At 35.3% G+C, this 23,618-nt stretch overlaps 3 protein-coding genes and 1 pseudogene across 4 annotated transcripts; all 4 read right to left on the reverse strand.

Moving 5' to 3' along the window:
• Nucleotides 1-278: 278 nt before the first annotated feature.
• LOC129875065 (cinnamoyl-CoA reductase-like SNL6) lies at nt 279-2,889 on the reverse strand. 2 transcript variants are annotated; one of them, XM_055950493.1, is made up of 5 exons: nt 2,283-2,889; nt 1,989-2,158; nt 1,329-1,511; nt 936-1,089; nt 279-763 (listed from the first exon to the last, which is right to left on the reverse strand). In XM_055950493.1, the coding sequence occupies exons 1-5, from the start codon at nt 2,488-2,490 to the stop codon at nt 456-458; spliced, it is 1,023 nt and encodes a 340-aa protein (XP_055806468.1). In that variant the 5' UTR covers nt 2,491-2,889; the 3' UTR covers nt 279-455. The 2 variants fall into 2 exon arrangements, with proteins under 2 accessions (XP_055806468.1, XP_055806467.1); XM_055950492.1 differs by having other exon boundaries at nt 279-769; nt 2,283-2,888.
• Nucleotides 2,890-3,926: 1,037 nt separating this feature from the next.
• Nucleotides 3,927-10,157, reverse strand: LOC129873285 (proline-rich receptor-like protein kinase PERK8). Its single transcript, XM_055948350.1, has 9 exons — nt 9,726-10,157; nt 8,456-9,618; nt 7,467-7,880; nt 7,102-7,188; nt 6,622-6,692; nt 6,366-6,445; nt 5,701-5,848; nt 4,474-4,635; nt 3,927-4,374 (listed from the first exon to the last, which is right to left on the reverse strand). Exons 2-9 carry the CDS (start codon nt 9,402-9,404, stop codon nt 4,186-4,188), a joined length of 2,100 nt encoding a protein of 699 aa, XP_055804325.1. The 5' UTR covers nt 9,405-9,618; nt 9,726-10,157; the 3' UTR covers nt 3,927-4,185.
• Nucleotides 10,158-12,635: 2,478 nt separating this feature from the next.
• On the reverse strand, nt 12,636-15,066 carry LOC129874594 (glucan endo-1,3-beta-D-glucosidase 1-like). Its single transcript, XM_055949898.1, has one exon. The coding sequence runs from the start codon at nt 14,893-14,895 to the stop codon at nt 12,766-12,768; it is 2,130 nt and encodes a 709-aa protein (XP_055805873.1). The 5' UTR covers nt 14,896-15,066; the 3' UTR covers nt 12,636-12,765.
• Nucleotides 15,067-18,002: 2,936 nt separating this feature from the next.
• On the reverse strand, nt 18,003-20,719 carry LOC129873043 (glucan endo-1,3-beta-D-glucosidase 1-like; annotated as a pseudogene).
• Nucleotides 20,720-23,618: the final 2,899 nt, after the last annotated feature.

Here is a 23,618-nt window from a genome sequence, read left to right on the forward strand (position 1 = left end):
TCACTTACCTCAATTTTAGGAAGTCACCACAAAACTACAACTGCATACAAATTTAAAACTAACCTCAATAATTTTAAAAAATTAACGGCAGCAATAATCGGAGATAAATTAATTAATTTGATAACCATATGAGACAAAAATTAACCTTCTAGTTGCTATTAAAAAAAGAATTAAAAAACGTGATTTACTCTTGAAATTTTTGTTTTTGAATTTATTATAATTACAAATAATTGATTTTAATGCCTCTCCTATTATGAAATGTGTCCTTTTTTTTCAAATTTATTAATTAAAATTTTAATTTATTATTATTTAAAATATGAAATTGTGAGAAAAATTGTGACGCTTTTGCTTCTCCTATTATATATATATATAGAGAGATAGATTGCTGACTACACTTTTCTCAAGTACCATACAAATTTTAGTACATAAAATTATTTCATTGGTAATATTGCTAATCACTGTTTGCAGGAAAGGCGTTGTGACGCACGGAATAATAATCTACTGAGCTTTGACTTGGTAATTCTTGGAGGAATTTTATCATCATCCATTGCTGCAGCAGGAGGACTTTGATCCCCAGATAAGTGGCCAGGCATATTCAACCCCTTTTCAATTTGTATGGCCTCTTCCAATGTTCCAACTATTTTTCCAAAGCAGATATATCTTCCACAGGCTCCATAGTCCATATCTTCATAGACGTAAATATGTGCTTCTGCCACTTTACTAACATCTTCACTTGCTAGAATTCCTTGTCGTAGCATGAAATCTCCACCTCCAATTTAACATTTCTTCGAGTTAGTAAACAAATGTGAAATTGGATTGTTACACCTAAGTGATGCAAGATAGAGTTGCAATTGCTATATATGCTCTTTTTCGATCCCCAATTAAGTTAAGTTATAGACTCATATTGATTGTGTGATTATGTAGTAAAAAAATACCTTTGAGGTACGGGAGAGAAGTTTCAAGTTGAGCGTTTGGGAAAGATGGTGCCATGAGAAGTCCAGGACATAAAGTAACAAGTTTCACCTTCATCTCCTTTGCTTTCCTCCAAGCAGCTTTTTCTGCCCTGGTCTTGGCCAATGCTAGCCAAAGCTGTTTTCCCGTGAAGAGATTTTAAATAATAGAGAAGATTAATAGCACAGGTGAATCAAGAATCTAGAGTACTCAGTGCGAGTAAATGATATGTATACATTTTAATTCTATTGTGGTCAGGCCCTTCCCCGGATCCCGCGCATAGCGGGAGCTTTAGTGCACCGGGCTGCCCTTTTTGCCCCTTTAGTATTTCCTTTGCCTTTCAGACGAAAATGAAGAATGAAGGTTAACAAGTATACCTTGTTTTCTCTGCAGAATGTCTCATCACTCCAAGAGCTTTCATCTATGAGGTTTGGCAGATCATTTTTCCAGATGCATGCTAGTAGAGAAGAGGTGAAAATGCATCTTTTAACATATGCTGCGCTGCCACAAGCTTCTATGACATTCTTTGCTGCTTCAGCTTCAACAAATGCCATTCGTTCCTGAATCATGTCGGCTTGTCAGCATATCTTGAGAGATTTACGCAGGTTGAATTTTGTATATTAGAGATTTTGAAAAACATTACTCAAAACAGAACTACACTAGGAGGAATTTAAAGAAATTTCTCTTCATTTTTGATATATATTTCTCAGTAACGTGATGTGTATAAAGGAGGTTGAAGAAGAATTGCTGCTTTAATGATTCTGATGTTAACCAGGACTCAAGATTAAAGAAGATAACTACCTTAGAGTTGAGAAAAATCAAATCCTAAAGTTGTGGTCGTTGTGGACAAGGAATAATATACTGTACCATTCCATGTTAGTCAACTACCAAATAGAGTGATAGTAGTAGTATTTAGTGAAAGAATACAAGTTCTATGTAGTGATTAAAATGAAGATATTTACATAATCATATTACTCAAACAAAAGTTATAGGTAATCCTTTATAAACTTAAATTCAAGAGAAAGAATATGACGAACCGTGTATCCAGAGATCCCTCGCGGATCAATGAAAGATGATGTGTGGAAAACAACATGACAACCTCTAAAAGCATTGCAGAGGCTATCTAAATCATCCATTCTTGCCACCACAACACTCTCCAGTTGTTTCATTTCTTCCCTCATCAGCTCCTTCATGTCCTCAAGATTAGCTGCTCATACAGGAGTAACTTTGTAACATTTAGCAACATCAAGCAAAGACAAAAGAAGGGAAAACTTCAAATTTTGTCATAGACACAAACTAATTTAAGGAAAAACGGTTGATGACTAGTGTACCTTGATTTTGAATAATAACTCGAACAAGGTAACCACATGCCAAAAGCTTCTTGATCAAGTGTGAACCAAAGTAGGAGTTTCCACTAGTAACACAAACAATTTTCCTGTCTCTTGCATTTAAACTGCAGCTAAAATCACTAGAAAAGAACATTCCATGATCATTCCTCTGCATTGGTGGTAAAAATTCTAAGGACATCGCGACTTCCATCTCTCTCTCTGCAGCTCAGACTATGAAATTGTCTTCTGTTCAGAGCCTTGAGGTACCTGCCTTCTTACACTTTGCACCTCAATTTTTGCGATTTAGGTATTACCACTTAAGCGCTACGTCTCTATATAGGCATTAGATCTCGGACAAAATTTTAGATTAGAACAGATGTATATTTAACTAAACTGTAAGCCAATCAGGTTCCCCATCTACACCTACCTCACATATTATTCGTTCATCAAAGTAGGGAATCTTGGGTAATTATATCAAACGCAAGGCTATATTATTTCACATTGTGACTGTGAAAAACTTTCACTTGTTGATCTGTAAAAGGGAGAAACTAAGTAAAAGTATGGCTCTTGGATCATTTATTATTTCATGGAAAATGTTAAATCAACCATTTTTTTATTTTTTTTTTTATCAATTTTACAAATTTATGCGGCATGAAGGCAGCTTACGTGGAGAATGCAAAATCATCCAAAAGAAAAGTCATGCAATTGATGCTGCTTCTTCCACGCTCTTCTAATGCTAAAAACCATGAAAGGTGTATTAACAATTCTTGATTATTAATGCTAATAACTCGTGTCGCTAATACTGTGATTTGCTATTTATCAGTTATACACACCCTATAATACTGAATACGATAGGCAGAGGCCGCCCAAACCAATTCCCTAAAACAAACAAAAATTAATTGGGCCTTAAACTTTTAAATAATATTTCCTACTTTTTATTTATTTATTGAAAGTATATTTTTTTTAAGATGCAAAGTTATTAGTATATTTCATAAAAACTATTTTGAGATGTAAAATTGTTTCTTTCTTTTTATATGAAAAACTTACTTTTTCTATAAATAGTATTTCACGTTTCAATTTGTTTGTCTAATTTTAACTTCACATGAATGTTGAAGTTTAATGAAAAGATAAAAAAGACTTTTGAATAATAAACTAAAGATTGAAACGGACAATACAATTATATTTTATTTTTAAAAAATGCCTATAATAATTTTATTATTGCTAAACAATGAGGCCCTCAAATTTAGAAGCCTAAGACAAGTGCCTTATTTTGTAAGGCATAGAGCCACCCCTGAGGATAGGCTAAAAATATTATTTCCTTTAATAAATCCTATAAAACAAACCTTTTAAGTTGTTTGACTTCTAAATCATACACATCCCAATTCTGCTTATAAATCATAATCTATTGAAACTGTCCCGTAGCACTACTTTTCATTAGATTGCAACTCGAAACCATTAAAGACTTTTAACTTTGATGAACTAAGGTTTCAGGTTAAGTGATTATTTGTCTCTTATCAATTATTTAATGACATGATTAATTAACATAATTATGGATCTACGAACAAACTTTGGATGGTTAAATAGCTAGATGAAACAATTTTTGTCCTTGAGAAATTTTATATGCTTCCATAAGGGAGTAAAACTGCATTTGGTACCCAGTCAAACGACCCTTGATTAATATTATCTACATTGTATGAACAGAATGTTGAATTTCAGAATGCTACAAAACCAATTGTTTGCCGTGTGAAGACAACAAAAAGGAATAAAAAAGAATGCAGATTTCAACACTAACCAAAAAAGAAAGAATATCACAGTGATTTACACAAGGTTAATTAATTACAAGTCAGATCTCTGTGTGAAAAACCACTTGTCAAGGGCAATTTTTTGATAATGAGTCATTGAGAACTCAACTTCTGTAGCTGCCTTGGGAGTAATTGAAGAAATCTGAACTGTACTCTTGACTTCCAAATGCCATCTTTTGAAACATTCTTATCTGTGCAGATTGTTCCCTTGACTCAAAAATTCCACTTTGCCCAGGTTTCACTCCATTGGACAGATCCGACAGCTCATCCATTGAATCAAGAGCTCTAACCACCTGAAATGGGAAGACAGATGGACAACCGGAAAAAATACTAATCAGGATTGCAACGAAATGAATAATGAACTGCATCACCTGCAATAGCACTCTAATTACCTGACTCATCCGAGGCCTCTTAGAGCCTGAATGACGCACGCAAGCTGCAGCTGCTTCAATCATCCGGAACATCTCACTCGCAACAAAGTTGTTTCCAAGCCTAGGATCTACTACATCTTCAAAATTTTCAGTCTCAAGTGCGTGAGCAAGCACAGGTCGAGCCTACAGGATAGAAGGTAACATTCTCAGCTTCCATTTAATGAAGCACTAGTTAGGTGACTTGAGAATTACATATGAGCAAACAGGGAAACTCTAAACAGTTCCATCACTCTAGTGTGAATAGCCATGCTACTAAGGATAAGAGCAGTATCTCCCACCTCTTCCTGACATTCTGTTAAATGTATTCAGGGGTACATGAATAAGAATGCTCCGGTTACTACATTTCGCAGAAAATGACAAAAACGGTCCTTTACATTGGGGGTAAGTTTAAAATAGTCCCTTAAAATATACTTGTAAGCAGTTTAGACCTTAAGTTTGCCAAAAAGTGAGCACATTTTCCTTCCTCAAATATTTAACATACTCCGGCCGTGGTAGATATTTTGGCCAACAACAATATATAATGTATTCCCACAAATGGGGTCTGGGCCAACAACAACATAAAATATATTCCCACAAGTGGGGTTTGGGGAAGATAAGATGTACGCAGACTTGAGATATTTTGGTCACATCTAACAAATTAAGTCAAGCCGGATGCAAAATTTATTTACTCTTAGATCAATGCCAATTTTCCTTAAAAGCATCATCATATTTTGGTTATTCTAAAGAACTAACATCTAATTATGGAAGTTCTTGATATGAAAAGTTGATTTTTTGGTACAATTAGTTGAATTGTGATATTATAAATAATGTAGCAGCTAAGAGAATTATATGAATTACAAGTAAATATGTATATTCTCCGGTAAGTGCATATGCAAAGTTGCTACATGATTCCAATTGAATTTATTGTGCCAATAAGCATCCTTATTGTGTTTCCACCATCCAATGATCCATGAGGCCCAGAGCCTTTACAGACAAATTTGGAAACCAATCTCTCTTCTTCCACAAAAGAAATAAACATCCTAGAAACCCCATTTCCCCCCTTATAGATTAGGAAACATGCATGGCCTAGGTTTTGATATTTTGTTTCTCTTTAATTCAGCATACAAGGGATGCTTGGCCACAAACTCTGATTAAGCATCAACATTAATTATTACAGGAAATTAAAAACTACTAAAAAATTGAACTTACCCATTCAACCAGGCTTTCATCACCTAAGGGCTGAGACTGGTCAACCGGTTTCCGTCCCGTAATAAGCTCCAAAAGCACAACGCCATATGAATAAACATCAGACTTCTCTGTTAATTTTCCACTAGATGCATACTCTGGTGCCAAGTATCTGAAATCATTTATGTTAATGTCAAGTAATCAGCTGGACGCATGCCATACAACTACTAAATTAGTCATTTTGATTAATATCAGTTTAACCCACTTCTGTGGGTAGGATTGACAGGGCCTATCGGAAAATCTAGGTGGTTGACATTTACATTATGGTTTTGAGATGCTGCATAAAGGCAACTGTTTGACTGAAGACAAAATCCTGCCCCCATACAAGAGTACAAAGTTACCAACTCGAGGCTAATACCAAACGTAGGTTGTTCTTACAAATGAGGAATCAATATATGTTAAATTAAGGTCAATTTACTCTCTCCCCTGAGGTTCAAAGTGAAATGGAAGTGACAAAAAGTAATAAAAGTTTTAAAAGTAAAAGCAGCTTTAGGAAAAAAAAATTTGGAGATTACTTATGGTGCAACTGACAATGGTGTTGATGATGTTGTCAGATGATATGATATTCTAACAGCAAGAGGCCAACTAAGATTTCTTCAAATTTAATACTTAACACATGTATGACCTACCCAAAGGTTCCCATCACACGAGTTGTCACGTGTGTACTACTGGCATCACCCGCTAACCTTGCAAGTCCAAAATCTGCAACCTGAAAGGAGGAAATGCATTGTAAAATTGCATAACCTATAAGCCATAACGCATACAACTTCCTATACACCATTACAGCATGGAACACAGTGATTTTCTGATCGGATGCCTAAATTAAACAAACAATGACAAAGACCAAGTCACAAACACAAATTTAGGTTGGATAAACTGGCATACCTGTGCCTCAAAATTGATATCCAAGAGAATGTTTGATGTTTTGATATCCCTATGGATAATGCGGGGATGACCTGAGGACAACATAATCAGCAAAGTTTCAGAGGATAAATCAGTAAAGGAAAATCTCAAAACATAAAAACATGCTCTATTCCCAAAGAAAGTCCATTCAACTTGGCGACATTACAACTGAAAAGATCGGTCTATTTTAGCATTAGTTCTCATGAATAAACAATGCAGTTACCAATTACATTGACTAGTTAAGGTTTTACACTTCTATAATGAAGGGTGATCGAAATTAGGCATTTTGATGGATAACACATGCTAAGCGAAGAACATTGGATATTGCATCTGAGCTTCTTTGGAGAAATCTAATCACTCCTTAAGCCATTTTGTCCCCATTTATCCCTTTATTAAGTCTCCAGAAGCCCTAGGTTTAACTAATGTGGACAAGAGTAAATATAAACATAATAAGAAACTTACAGTCTTCATGAAGATAAGCAAGTCCACGTGCTGCACCAGCAGCTACTTTTACTCGGGTAGCCCAATCCATAGTTGGCATGCCTTTACCTGCAGCATTTAATCAAGTGATAGGAGTTAAGTTAGCATCATATCTGAGACTAGAGAACATCCTTCTCAGTTTCATCTATGTTCATAGAAATGTGGCACAGTATAAGGCCAATTGGTCGTAGCCATTGTTAGCAGCTATTCATGTCATGGTCATTACCAGTCATGATAAGAAAAATAAGTAACTCATCTTGGAATTGTGGAATTGGAAAATTAAAAGAACAAAATCTGGAGTACAGTAATCCAAGTACTTCAATTCATTTCTCTCAAAGCTGTCTTACCATGAAGGTGATGGTCAAGCGTGTTGTTTGGCACATAGTCGTAGACAAGTAACCTTTGCTGCTCTGAGATACAGTAACCAACAAGTGAAACCAAATGGCGATGGTGCACACGGCTGATAATCTCAACTTCTGCTCTGAACTCACGTTCCCCTTGTCCACTTCCACTTTTCAGCTGTTTGACAGCGACTTCTCTTCCGTCATTAAGAACACCTTTGTAAACACATCCAAACCCACCTTCACCCAAAACACTATCAGGAGAAAATCCATTTGTTGCCTCAGATAATTCTTCGTAAGTGAAACATGATCTTGAATTTCCAATACCACCATGGTCGGGAGAGTACATAAAATTGCTTTGCGAGCCAGTTGGAGCTAGATAAGTGGAATGTTGAGACCTTGATCTCAGGAATGATGTATCTGGAAAAATAAGCATTTCATTAAGACTCCAAAAGCTGGAAGGGGGTATGTTGTTATAATTCTATAATAAACATTAACAATACTCCGAGATAAGTTTGCACAATTGACAAAGTGGAACTTAATTTTTCTCATCTGTACCTCACATTTCAAAGCCGATCAACAAGTGGAAAGGTAAAAAGATAATATGGATACCTAAGTTACATAAAAGTTCAGAATTCTAGTTTTCTGGGCCAGAAGTGATTTTGTTGCGTGCACACAACTCTGGAGCAAGGGGAATAAACGGAGTGAATTTTCATGCAAAAGAAACAAAAGTATGCCTCTGATGTTCAGTAATATAGATTGTTCATCTGTAACTTCAAAAATTAGAGCTTATTATACCACTAATCCCTTTTACAAAAGGATCATTATGGTTCACGTTCTATAGTTCCTTTTCATCAGTACAGTAATCCATGCAAGATAGAGTTTGGGAAAGGATGAATACATTTTATCACTCTCGAAAATTGGAATGTTCTAGCAATAAACAAATTCCATACAGCAAAATCAATAAGGAAATTCAAGAACCTTCAAAGCAATACCTGAATTTGGTGAGGAAGCAAATGGAGAGGGTCCCAGGTAATTGAGATTAAATGATCTCTCTCTTTTCTTTCGTCTACGTGTAAACCAGACAGCAATAATCACCAGGCTAAAGGCCAAAAACCCAGCTACAACACCAATTGCCACCACACTTCCCGTCTTATTCCCCCCACCATTTCTGGTACTTGAATCTGCAGTGATAGCAGGGTTAGGGATAGTTGATTTAGCAGTGGGCTTCTCTGTAGGAAGGCGAGGCACAAGTAATGGAGGGGGAGCTCCAGCTGGAGAAGTATTATTTGGGGGTGCAGGAGGAGAAATAGAAGGGGGTGGAGATGTTAAGGGGTTAGGTGGAGGGGTAGATGGCAGTGAGGCCGGAGGGGGCGCTAATGCAGGAGGTGGAGGGGAGTTTTGTGGTGGGTTTGCAACAGGTGCAGGAGGTGGAGAATCAGGGGGTGGTGAATGATGTTTCACTGGTGGTGGAGGAGAAGGTGAAACTGCTGGAGGCGGAGGAGGTGGGGAAGGAGGAGGAGCAGGAGGAGGAGAATCTTTTGATGGTGGGGGTGGAGAACTGGCTGGTGGAGGAGCTTTAGGAGAAGGTGGTGGTGGCGGCGGTGACACTGATGGCTTTGGCGGAGGAGATGCTGAAGGCGGTGGCGCCGCTTCTGTAGGAGGTGGGGGTGGAGGAGATTCTGCCGGCGGAAGTGATTTTGACTCTGATGGAGGAGGAGAATCCGGAGCTGGTGGAGAAGGGGATTGAGGAGGAGGAGCTGAAGCGTCAGGAGGAGGAGGTGGAGCTGAAGCTGAAGCGTCGGGAGGAGGAGGAGGAGGAGGAGGAGGAGCTGAAGAGTCAGGAGGAGGAGCAGGAGGTGAACCAGAAGTAGCATTTGAAGGTGAAGCTGAAGGGAAAACTGGGAATGGAAAAAAAGAAGGGGGGGAACCTGGAGAGGCCATTTTCAGTAAAGATCTCAATTCTGATAAAGAATTATGCAGTAAACCTCCCAAATCCACATTGGAATTTCTCAAAAAAACCTCATTTGCACACAAATAGCCAGTAATCCAAGAACGCAAAAACCTTCTTCCTAAAAACTAAACCTTCACTACTGCTGCCTCAAATTGAAAGTCGCAATATTTGCTTAGAATCAGCCAAAACTAGTCTTAATTAACCCTTAAAATCAAAAGTATTAACAAACCAGATTCCAAAGTCAGCAAACAGACCCAGATCCCTCAAATAGAAAGGTGAATACAATGTTAATAGATCAAAACAGAACTTACCTCTTCGACTGTAGGTTACAGGTGGGAATCTTGGAACATGAGGAATGGTAAAGCTGTACTATACAAGCCATGAAATGTGGGCAAATGGGAACGTGGTTGCCACTTCGTAATAGTATTTTCTTTTCTTGATTTGGTATTGTCAAAGAGAGCGAGTAAAATTCAGAATCTTGAACAAGAGAGAGACAACATGGGGAGGCCTCAGAGGTACATACTAATGAACTCAGCATTTACGTCAAACAAAATAAATTAATGTTTGTGTGTGTAAAAGAACGCTATCAAGAAGCTAAGTCAAAGAAAACATCATGAAGCCCATGTTCAAAATAGGCATATGGCTTTGTGGTCTCTGCGCACAATTGCAAACAGACAATCATTAGTGATAGACCCAAGTATTAAAATAGAGGTAGTAGTAGTTGTCTTCTCCGATCTCATTCCTTTGTCAGTTTATAACTGTCAATCTATCGAAAAACTCCAACAAATATACGTTGCTATTTACAGTAATTTATGACTCACTATGAGCCAGTTTGGATAGACTTAAAAAAAGTAACTTTTATGTATAAAGTGCTTTTAGAACTTTGAAGTGCTGAAAGTTATTTTTATAAATAAGCAGTTGAGTGTTTGGATAAAAGTGCTGATGTGAATTTTAGGGTTAAAAGAATAAAAAAATGTAGTTTGAGAATTTAGTTAAAATATAAATGATATAAAAGTAATTTCCATGGTCAAAGAAAATGACTTTAAGCACTTTGGAAAAAAAAGTTAGAAATCCTAACTTTTCATTTCTGTTAAGAACTTTATGGCTTAAAGTCAGCATTAATCAAACACGTCCAAAAGCTAAAAAGGGGCTTTAAGTTGGTTTTGACCAACTTAAAGCCAATTCAAACGGGCTCTATATATTAATTCCCTAATTACCTGAATTTTGGCTCTGTTGCGCTACGTTTCCTTTTTCACTTGCTGCTTAGTTTCTTTCACTTTTTTCTTTTTTTTTTTTTTGGTCTTTTCGGCTTTCTTTTTCCTTTTCTGCTTTAATATTTAGTCCAAATCAACGAAAGTCATTACTTAGACGATAAGCTCTCTCCATTTTTAATTTATAGGTTATGAGTTTAAATTATTAAAAAAAAAGTATTATATATAATTATATAATTTTAAATAAATCATATATATTTATATGATCATATTATTTTATGAAAAATTAATACCAACATAGAATATTGAATTTGAATTCTAAACTAACTTGTTAGAATACCATAAATTTGTTGAACTAACGAGAGAGATTGATGCTTTTACTTGAACAAATTAAAGGCAAGAGTGAATTTTGCACGTCGATGTTGAAAGCAAAGTTGATTTCCTTTTTTTCGTGACCTCTCTTTTGTCATACTAGACTTTAGAAATATTTCTTCTTCCTTCTCCTCTCCTGAAAATATAAATACCCACTTCGTTTAAATTTATTTGTCTCGTTTTAACTTGATATAGAATTTTAAAAAAATAAAGTAAAATTTTAAATTTTATAATCTTAAGCTTAATATATGTAGAATGTATCAAAATGTCCTTTAAACTTGTGATTTTAAACATGTAATATGGAGGAATAAAATTAAGGAGTTGTCAAAAATGAAAAACAACATTATTTTTTAAACAAAATAAAAAGAAAAGCACAACATATAAATTGAAATTGGGGAAATACTTATATCAAATCTAGTTTGGACAATTCAAACAAGTTTTTGATCAAATCCTTTTCTCCAAAAGCTAATATCAATTTGTAGTTTGTGCAACTGAAAATCATTGAACTCCTCGTCAAGTAAAAGTTGTTGCAAAAATATGTTTATGCCAATGAAAATAAGTACATATTAATTGTCTAGATAGTCTTCTTGTTTATAGTTGAGTTATCCATGGCATCAATTATTTCAATCTAGTTACCCCCCAAAAAATAAAAATTGTTAGTGCATAATTGAAAAATTCTCACTATCCCCCTTCCAAGATCTCCTATGCAATATGAAAATATATAAGGAAAAAAAAACTTTGTAATGAGCGTGGAGAATGCGTAGAGAGACTAACAAACATTTGGCAAAAAAAAATACTGTAAAATCAATAGATAATTATTTTCCCATGATGTGGAGAATATGTAGAGAGAAGAATCAAGCAAATTCACAAATATTTAATCAGTAAAATCTTTGGTTCATTTTTTTAAAAAATAGCTTGAGTCAATGCAAAGAGTTTAGATGTCACCTCCCTTTTATTTGTTGTCACTTCGCTGGAGGTATCACGCGCTGTCCACCAAACCATGATAAAACAAGAATTTGAAATGCAAACGCTTGAAAGAACAATATAATTACAAAGCACATGAATATCTCAAAAGATCTCACCCAAAAAAAATAGAAAAAATACTAATGATGCAGCAAACTTGGCAGTTTCACCAGAATTCACCCATATTGTTAGTAGTAGTATATAATATTTCTAGTTACAACTAGGCACCCATAGGCTCCAGCTAATGTTTAAGGTTGGCTCCCTGAAGGCCTACTTTTTCTTGCATCAAAAGGTTAAAATCAAACTTATATTGTTAGAATCTATAAAGAGAGTTTTGTACTCGTCTTCTTCAATAGGAGGCAACATATTTGCACGCAATGACACAGCTTTCTACAAAGGGTGTCATCCAGCATTACTTTGCCAAGAACATTCACTAAACTGAGTAGTAATAGTATATATGCCAGTACTGTATACACGAACAAACTGGTGTAACTCAGGTTGTGGTCGTTCAAGTGGCATTTCACTTAGTGGATATAAGTGCCAATTTGCATAGTATCTCGAGCTCAAGATATGTAACAGAAACAGAATGTAGCAGCATGAAAATTGTACTTGGGAACTCTATTGATCATGATGCATATTTCATGTAAAAAAAAAGCTTCAAGAAATGGTCCAGTGTAAAAACATGAACTTTGTGACATTGTTATTAAACATATTGGTATAACGTTAACAAATGGAAATGTTCAACCCATCAAGAACAACAATCTGACTAGCATAATTAATGAACCTCTCAAAAGTTTAGTGTTGATCATTTTCTGCTATGAATCCACCACAAAAGATTTGAGAGTGAATTTCCATCATCATGACTGCTTAGATCCCTAACTTTGTTTAGAGCTTGCTTCTGCTTATAAATTGCTTCCAAGGCATAAACAAATCCTTTCCATCCTTCCTCAGTTCTGTTTTTGGGTACACTAGTGAGTGCCCATTTCACAAGCTCCTTCACATAATCAACATCAGAAAACACTACCTCAGTGATTGGCAATATTGGGAGAACTTGAATCCCCAGCCTAATGTCTTTCCTCTCAGCTGGAGCAAACCATAGAATGCTGTCTCTTTTTCTAGACCACAAAATACCAACAACCTTATTATTCTTGACAAATCTTGGTGCATATATTTTGTTGTCTCCTTTTACATGCCACCAAGTTTGTGCTGACTGAATTTCGAAGGCTGCAAGAGTTGAGCCAACCGCAACAAGATCTGCATCTCCATATGCGGATCCCATCAATGCTGCTGAATAATATGCATTGATTGCTTCACTTGTACTCTCTTGATTTCTCCCAAATGGAAATTCAGTCAGTCCTGCAGCCCAAGAATGTAGCTTCCATAAGTCAAAACACCTAAGACGCGTGTAATGCTGGTTCGCCTTCGGTCCCAAGTTGGTGTAATCTTCCACTAAAGAATAGGCTCGACTCTTGTACTGCTTTCCCCATGCAGGATCAAATCTTGTAAGCACTGAAATGCCATATACAAAGTATCCCAAATGAAAATGATGGTCATTGTAAATTCCAAAACCAAAATCACCTGTTGTGTCATTTATCCCATGTTTAGTTACAAGGCCACCCCATTTCCTGTCGTAGAAGAAGCCATTGGAACCAAATGTTCCATTTAACCAAGGCTCTATCATATCCTTCAAGAATTGAACAACTACTGGCGTTATCTTAGGATAAGAAACCTCTTCTGCAATCAATGCCAATCTTGCTGCTCTAGCAATCAATTTCCCATAAAAGTAAGACGATGTAGTAGATATGTTTGATGCATTCAAAGTCTTAACATCTTTACCAAGCGCACGAATAATTTCAGGGATTGATTTTTTATTCAAACCTTTAACCGAATGCCATGATACTGGGATTGACTCTGCTTCAAGATCCCATGTATCTCCAATTACACCAACAAGCTCACCATCCATGCTTCTATACTTGACATCCTCCAGTACAGTTACAGAAGCATCTGTTTTTGAAAGAAGTCGACGATGGAGAGGGTGAGCAAGCATAAGCAACTTCCCTTCACCTTTCACATCCCAATTATACTTGAGAGCAAAAGACCTCAGAATGGCACTTCCCGACAAAGGATAACGCGAGCTATGCGTATCAAGGATTTTCTCGAATTGGAAATCAGAATCAGCCAAGAGAGCAATACGAATTACACCCGAGAACCCACCAGACTTAATGGTGAATACATTATGAGACAAATAAATCGGAGAAGATGCATATAGGATCCACGTTTGATGATTCCCGAGTCTGATTGTGTACTTAGTAAAAGAACTATCACACGAGAGCTTGCGAATTGGATCAACAGTTGAGATTGACATTGAAGTGTTCCCATTGACAGCAAAAGTCAAGTAAGGACTACCTCTTACAAGAAAGAATCTAAGGTTACTTGATGGTAAGTCCAAAGTAACACTAAGATCACTATATGAAGAGATTATGTGGCGTTGCTTTGTCTCAGGATTCTTGGAAGCGTATATAGTCAAATCGGGGCGAAAAATCTGTTCTATGAAATCAGAGGTAATGTTCTGATATGGATAAGAAATAGAAATGGAGGAGTTAGCAGAGCGAATGAGATAAGGTTGAATATACTCAGGCTGGTCACCATTCTTGAGCACAAAATTTTGGAAAAATGAATTAGTGGGCAAAGAGGTGGAGACAAGCTGGCTAGAAAAGTAATCTGATGGATCAGGCAAGACTAAAGATTTTCCTTCGGGGAAGAGAAAATGATTGTTGTTGGATTTTTCATCTATAATGTTTGGGTGTAAGGTTAATTCAGCACTATAACCCTGAACTAAAACGGAAAATGCATAAAACAGTAAAAGTGGCACCATTTTCAAGCTGTTGAGGATAGAATAGTTACTGTGCAGAGGATTTTGGGGACCAGCTCCCATTTGAGATGATTAAAGAAGAAAGTTTTGGAAGACCCTTTTAATATTTGGCTACTGGGTTTAATTTAAAGAGAAGGTGAATCAAGAAAGGATGGAAAACCGAATGATTCTCTATGTCTAAGTTGACTTTGAACAAGCTTTGTATATGAGAAATTCAGAACGTGGCATCTTCGTGTTTCATACTTTAAAAAAATATATATATATCCTTGTTTGAAGTTGTCAAGAATAGCTGGCTAGCACGGCCTAGTTGCTGAAAAGTGAAGATGCGAGAGAGAGGGAGAGAAAAAGGGAAAGGAACGCGTTAATTGCTTAATTTCTTGTGTAATTAAAGTTAATTCCTGAATATTAACGTTACAGAAGGACAAAACATATTAACCTACTCTCTGGTACTTGGCATTAACTAGTACTCAATAGGACCAATTCAACTGAGAGTCAGATATAATAGAACAAATTATAGTGAACGTTACGCACAGAGATTTGGTAGACCGTTGGGTGCTGATGAAGTCAATTTCCAATTACAGTGAAGTTGGTTGAAACGGTAATTTACATATGGTACAATAATTCAAAAGGAGTCATATTTGATTAGCATATCATAATCAGAAAACTAGTGCTTTCGCTAGGTCAATAAATATAATGTTTGCTCTAAATCAAAAAAGATAAAATGGGCGTCTTGGTTAAAGGATCTACAAATAACTTTAATTTGCAACCTATTTTTTATCGTAGAAAAATAACAATATATTCAGTGCAATTCACAAAGTGAAGTTCGGAAAGAGCAAAATATACCCAGAGCTAACTTCTAACTTGAGAATAGATAAATTGTTTTTGATAAAATCTAAGTCTCGAGATATTTTTTTTTTTTGGTAAACTTCTAGAACAAGAATATGAGGATCCATTGTCTTTCAGTCTTATCACCATCATGCAGGCTGCGGTCAACGTGCTTGATTCATCGCATCACATGTTTTCACACTTGTGAAAATGGTATCAATGATTGAGAACTTAATAGAATAAGCTGACTAAATAACGAAAAATTAAAAATTATTTTGTGGATTACTTCTGTTGCTACTACTTCTATTACCGTTTCCAGTCTCAAAATGAACTTTTTCTTTGGGAAAAAAAAAGGAAGAGGAGAAATTTTACATTGCATTAAAGTGAAAGAATATTTTTGGGAGCCCTGGCCGTGGGAATGAAAAATATATTATAAGGAGTGCCATCCTCGAATGGGCACTGCAATGCACCATCAGAATTTAGTCGGAGCTTTACGGGCTCCGAACACTGGGCACTAGGAAAACCAAAAAAAAGGAAGAATATTTTTTGGAAGTGTTCAATTGTTAAGTTGCATAAAATATTCACGAATGATCTTTATCCAAAATGGCTCTCTTTAACAGGGTTCTAGTTGATGGTCCAACAGCACTTCTAAAAATTATCAAACCGTCCTGCAACTTCAAATTTTTGTGAAGCTACAAAATCATAACCTTTCTTACTGGTAAAAGCAGGCTAGCTTAAATTGTAATCACGCTATAATAACTATAAGACCTCATGGATAATCAGAGATCGCATCATATAGGTTTCAAGTGAGACGTCTACATGTGACACTGAAGATCAAAAAACATTCACAATATTGACAAGCCTATTGATATTGGAATGATGGAGCTAATAAGAAGGTGTGGTCTTCAGCCACTACATTCTTCCCAGTGCAATCAAATATCTATCAAGACCATCATGAGACAACGATGACATGGGTTAGAAAGAAGAAAATTGCAATCTGAATGAAGTACTTGACAGCACTTTAGATGGCAGAAGCACTTCTACTAGATCCAATGGTTGATATTAGGAGAAATTACCCACTAATGTGTTGAGAAAACCGATGAGAAGGCTTGCTTTGAATGTATGCTGCACCATCAACACAGTGGTACTAGATTATCATTCGACGTGGTTAGAAACTTCATGCTGTCGAAACCAAATCTTAAGGTCTACCATGAGGAGGCAAATCAGATTACTAATTAAAATAAAGATGTCAAAGCCAGATGCTACCATAGATAATTCACTCACATTCAGAACTGGATAAGGTGTCATCTACTAGTAAAAAGTGCTAAAAGAGATGATGCTATTAGCAGGCATCCAATAATAGACAGTTTAAATTCAAACACATTCAACAGTAACGCTATTTCTAAGCAATGACAAAGTATGTAGCCTTAGGCCCTTAGCAAAATATGTACCTGAATCTGAATGGTTGATCTAGTTTTTCACTCGAGTTATCAGATATCTGGTGCATGAATATACTCAACTAGCTCCTTCACATCTCTGTATCCCTCTTTACTGACGACTGTTAACTTCATTCCATTTTATGGCATTTTCCCATCTTACTATACTCTTATTGCTCTTCCAAAAACAGACGAGACCTAACTCGAAGACCAGATACAGTCAGTGCTCCCACAAACATCCTCGTGGAAGCAAGGCTTCAACACAGCCTACTCTTTTCTTTTCAAGTTTTTGGACACCATATTCACAACATCATTTTAAGCGATGCTGAAATGTTCCTTTGCTTCTACTCTCTTGCTTGCCTAAAATGTAAAGAACAGTATAGTGAAAGTGGTGTTTTTTCACTTTCAAAATTCCCACCAACAGAAACTTTGTGTTAACTAGAGAAAAGAAAACACAAAGGAGGAGACAAAACCCCAACAATGCCCAGATTTCAAGAAAAATTTGGAGTAACAGCTACCTGCTAGTTGAAAATCTGAAAAGGGGTCAAAGAATATAGCAACCATGGAGGCATAGATGTCCAAAAACAAGAACAGAGATTGAAGACAAGGCTTTTCAAACAGCAGCGCACAGAAAGATTTCAGCTTGGAATTTTCAGATAACCAAAAAATCAATCAGTTTCCATTTGCAAACAAGTGTTTTTATTTTTCAGGGCTACAAGGGATTTGGTTGATTAGATTACATCTCTATTCATAACAAGCATATCTCTACTTCCTATTTAATGTATATCTCACCAGAAATCCAAATCAAGCATTTATGTCTACGAACATTAGTGTCCGTCACCTGATGTGATTTGATAATTTCAAATCTAATATTGGAAACGTCTGGAATCGACCTCAGATACATAAAGATCAATACAGTAACAACAATTACGGCTTACCTCTTCAATTTGGAAATTACAGGTACACCAATGATCAACGTACCAAATTATTCGTACATTGCACTCGACATTTTTGTTTTTAATTCTAAGGAAGCAAGATTTTGGTTATAGAACCCTCTAAAATTTAGGAATTGGCAAAGTTGGACTATTATTTATAACAACTCAAGATCTGGTGGGAAATTACAGCAATCATATCACAGAGCATTGCGCTGCAGACTAGCGCTCCCGTTTATATACAGACAGAGAAAAGACAAATACCAAATCACCAAACAAAATACCCTTTTTTTTGTTCCCATCAGATCATATAGAGAATACTCAAATGTAACACACCGTAAAAGAATCAATGAGAGTAGTGTCTGAACCAGCAGAACTTGCTTCCTCTATCACATTCCCCCACTTCATCATCTCTAGAATGAATCCACCATAGAAGATTTGAAAGAGAATTTCCATCATCAAACCCGGTTAAGCTCCTAGTTTTGTTCAAAGCACCCACTTTATCATATATTGCTTCCAAAGTATACACAAACCCTTTCCACCCTTCTCCAACCCCTTCCCTTGCCAGAGCTGGCAGTGTCCATTCAACCAACTGCTTCACAAACTGAACGTCTGAAAACAGAAGTTCAGTAATGGGCAATATTGGTAAGACCTGAATTCCAAGTCTACACTCTTTCCATTCAGGTGGAGCAAACCAAAGGCTGCTATCCCTTTTGGTAGACCATAAAACACCCACTACCCTGTTGTCTTTTGTGAATTCTTCCCCATACAGAGTGCTTCCCTCTTTCACATGCCACCAAGTCTGTGCAGAATGAATCTCTAAAGATGAAAGGGTCGATCCAATGGCAACAAGATGGGTATCCCCATAGGCCAAACCCATTAAAGCTGCCGAATAGTATGCATTAACTGCTTCACTTGTGCTCTCCTGGTTTCGTCCATCTGCAAACTCTGTCAATCCCCCAGCCCAAGAGTGCAGCTTCCACAAGTCAAAACACCTCAAGCGGGCATACTTTGAATTTGATCGCCTGCTTAAATTCACAAAATCTGCCATAAGTGCATAAGCTTGTGGCCTATACTTCCTCCCCCAGATGGGATCTATCTTGGCTAGCACTGCAATTGCATAAAGGAAATGACCAATATGAAAATGGTGATCATTATAGACCCCAAAACCAAAGTCAGCTCCCGAATCTAACGCCCCTTGTTTAGTCACAATTCCACCCCATTTCGATTCATAAAAGAAACCATTTGCTTGAAAAGTCCCCTCCAACCATGGTTCAACTGTATCCTTCAAGAATTTGTGGATTGTCGGGATAACATCAAGGTGACAAACCTCTTCAGCTATCAATGCCAGCCTTGCTGCTCTTGCAATCAATTTTCCATAAAAATAAGATGATGTTGTAGATACTCCCTTTGAATCCAAGGAAGCAACATCCTTATTCAAAGCATCAATTATTTCTAAACATGCCTCCTCCTTAACACCTTTAATGGAATGCCATGTTACAGAAACAGGGTCACTCTTCAATATCCATGAGTCTCCAACAACACCAACAAGCTCACCATCAATACTATTGTACTTAAATCCCTCCAAGACAGTTACCGAGCTATCCGCAGCAGAAAGGAGCCGAAGATGGAGGGGATGAGCCAGCATAAGCAAGTCACCCCATCCCTTCTTTTCCCACTTGTACTCCAAGCAAAATGGCTGAATGAAAGTAGCATTACCACTTGTAGGATAACAAGAACTGAAACGATCAAGAACTGCTTCACTATTTTGATCAGAATTTGGCAAACAAGCAATCCTAATAATACCCGAAAACACACCAGACGTGATAGACGATACATCATGACTCAAATCAATTGGGGATGAAGCATACAAAAGCCAAGTTTGTCCATTGTTGAGCTTGACAGTATATTTAGTACGATTACTGTTTGAAGAACATTCAAGAATGGCGTGAATTGTCGAAATCGAAACCGCTACATTTTCAATAACACTACACGTAATAAAGGGGGAACCTTTAACAAGAAAGAACCTAAGATTGCTAGAGGGAAGGTCTAATGTGACGCTAAGATCATCAAAGGATGAAATTACATGGGGTGTATTTGGATTGGGATTATTCAACGCTCTGATGGTCAGATCAGCAATAAAATTCAGGTAAATGAAAGCAGGGTTGTGGAACTGAGATGGGTAACAAAGCGTTAGGCATTGAAGTGAGGATTGGATGAGATATGGATGTATGAATTCAGGTTGGTCGCCATTCTTGAGGACGAAATTCTGAAAGAAAGAATTTGTGGGCAAAGGGTTTGAGACGAGATGAGGAGCAAAAAAGGCAGATGGGTCAGGGAGAACAGTTGATTGTGTTCCAGGGAAGAGAAAAGGCTGTGAGGATGACATGGCAAAGGATTGTGAGGAAGATGAAGTTGGCTGTGGAGGGGGTATTATAGGGTTTGGTAGGATTATTGAAAGGTATTTCAATGATGGATTTAACTCTCCTTTTGATTTTCTTCATCGAAACCTTAAGCGCGTTAATCTAATCTGATAATATCAAAATACAAAATTATTAATTGGCCAACTTTGATACGTCAGAGTATAGTAGTTGAGAAACATAGCTGTTCGAATAGCCGCCAGCAAAGAGGAAAGAATGGAAATTTGACTTAGTTATAACGAAATTTCAAGAATTCAACTCCATGAAAATAATGAATGGGAGCTTGCTATAGATATCTCTAGACTCTAGGTGTAAGTTAACCATTTGGAACAACACCACATATTTAGTAAAATCCACTAAGCGAGATTTAAAAAGAATAGATTTTATGGGATGAAAATTAAATTGGATGATTAAGGATGCAAAGAAAGCAAGAAATCAGTGTAATTAACTTATTTAATCAAACATTCAATAGTGTAAAATATCACCTTTCTAGTTAATTTGTTTGTCACAATGGTAGCAAAATGAGGAGGAATTGGAATTCCACCGATGAAGACACCTGTCTCGCTGACGGCTATAGTTAGACGTTAATTAAGGACAGGCTTAGTTGGGCTGAAAATTTAGCCCATAACAAATTGACCAAATTGGTCTTTTATCCACCCTATTTGTTTGGCAAGAAATAATTGACGACATAATCACACCATATAACTGTTTAAGCATTTTTAATACCTCATCTTATTTCAATTTATTTGTTTTAGTTGATTTGAGTAGGAAATTTAAGAAAATAAAAAAATTGAATTTTGTGAAATATGTATAATATAGTATTAAAATGACCTTAAAGTTTGTGATTATAAATATGTTACGTGGAATATTAAAATTAAAAAATAAATAATTATTTTTTAAACAATGAAAAAAGCAAGACAACATCGAAATGGAGGAGGAGTACAAAATATAGTATGTTTTCATATATAACATAGCAATAATTTATCAAATGTAGCAAGATTAGCAAAAAAATGTGAGCCGTAAATCTGGGCATATAAAAGGAATTATTTTTGGAAAAAGTACGTTTATTGGAGACAAAAAGCAAATTAATTATCCATCCATATTCCATCCTTAATTAACTCAGAGAACGGCCCAAAATAATTACCCAGCGTGCCCTCTTCTTTGTCTATGCCCAATTCACCTTTAGTCTATTTGATATTATTACCGTGTATATATATATTATGATAATATCATTTAATATTTGTACAATTTTTTTTGAATGTCTGTTATGGTACCATCGAAGATTTTAAAAGTGTCTTGTTAAGAATTGAAGATTGATTTGGTGAAACAATAGTTGTTCCTCAAATATATTAATTCAATATCATGATAATATATGAATATATTGTGGTAGTATCATTTATGTACCATTGAATGATTTATATATATATATATACTATAATGGTTTTATTTATTATTTGTGTAAATTTTTCTAAATGCTCAGTTGTTCCTTAATGATATCATAATACTATGTCATATATTGTTATAGTATCACTGATGATTCAGAAATTCCACATTAAGGATTAGGGATTCACTTTGTGAAATAGTGGTTATTCCTCAATTATATCATTTAAATATCATGATAATATATAAATATACTCTGATAGTATCATTCATGTATAATTAAATGACTTAGAAAAACTGTGATATACTACTACGGTATTATGGAGGTCTCATTAAAATATTGAAGCATATATCAATGATACCATGAAAAGATATATACATATACCATGATAATATCATTGCAGGTCGAGGTTAATGGAAAAAAACAAAAATAAGAAACAAAAAATAAAAACAAAACAAAATATAGAATGAAAAAAATATGAAATTAAATTGTGGTGAAAAAATAAAAATATTATGATTTAAGAAAAAAATAAACTGAAAAGAAAGAAAAATAATAAAAAAATAAAGAAACAATCGAGAAAAAGGGGGAAAAGAAAAGGAAAGGAACTAGAAATAAAGAATTGAAAAACAAAGAAAAAATAAAATTAAAAATGTAAAAATAAAAGGAACCAATAAAGAAGAAAAAGGGGGGAAAGGGAGAAAAATATAGGCAGAAAAAATAAATGAATAAAAACGCATAAGAATACAAAAAGGAACGAGGAAAAAAAGAAATAAAAAAAAATAAACGAATAAAGAAACAAATAAGAAAAGAGAAAAAAAAAAGAAGAAAGAAAGTATATAAAATAAATATTGAGTGTAACTTAAATTATGGAGTAAAAAAAATAAAGAATAAAAAAATTGAAAAAATTTAAATAAACAAAATAAACATAAAAAAAGAAAGAAAAAAGAAGTAGGTAAATATGAAAACAAAAAATTAAAAATGAGCTAAATAACTAAAGCTATAAGGAAATGAAACATTTCTGTAATTAACTAGGGATATTTAATGTAAGGAGACATTTAATTGTAAATAGTTTACTCCTATTAGACATACATGTACTTTTCCCATTATTTTTTCATATCTAACAGAGCAATATTTATTTTTCCTCTCCCAAAACAAAAATATCCAGCCCACAACAAATGGATCAAATTCCGTTTGTTTATGAAAAATTATACCACGTATATATAAATTATATATTATGGATTATGTAATTTAGTTAATAATTATAAATTATGAAATATTTTTGCTATTTATGCTACAACCTTCATGGAACACCTATTTGGTCGGTGCCACTTAATTTATATCCACTATTTTTTCAAATTATTTAACTAATATTCATTATTAAGGGATAAGGCCTAAGAGCCTAGAATTAATTGTTGATAGCAATGTGCATGGTGAAAATCAGCTTGGACGACAAAGACTTCTGTAGATTTCCCAAGAGTTTTTGCATTAGTATCTTCTAAACTATAATTAAAATTTCAGCAACATATTTTAACTTAATTAGAATCTTATCTCTTTTTAAACTATTTTGAAATGGAATAAATACATCCTAAAAAATAACGTGGCAAAGAGAGAGTGCAATCTCTTGAAGAAAAGTGGTGAGTGTAAAAATTTGACATATGCTCTTTTTAATTGGTAATTTTATAATTAGTTAGTACACATAATTAATAATATTAAAACTTATATATATTTAATTATTTTTATTTCTTTCTATGTAAATTATTTATTTTTATTTCTTCCTCAGCTTAAAATTTTA

Source organism: Solanum dulcamara, chromosome 11 (assembly GCF_947179165.1).
Source record: "Solanum dulcamara chromosome 11, daSolDulc1.2, whole genome shotgun sequence".
In the NCBI taxonomy this organism is placed as follows: Eukaryota; Viridiplantae; Streptophyta; class Magnoliopsida; order Solanales; family Solanaceae; genus Solanum; species Solanum dulcamara.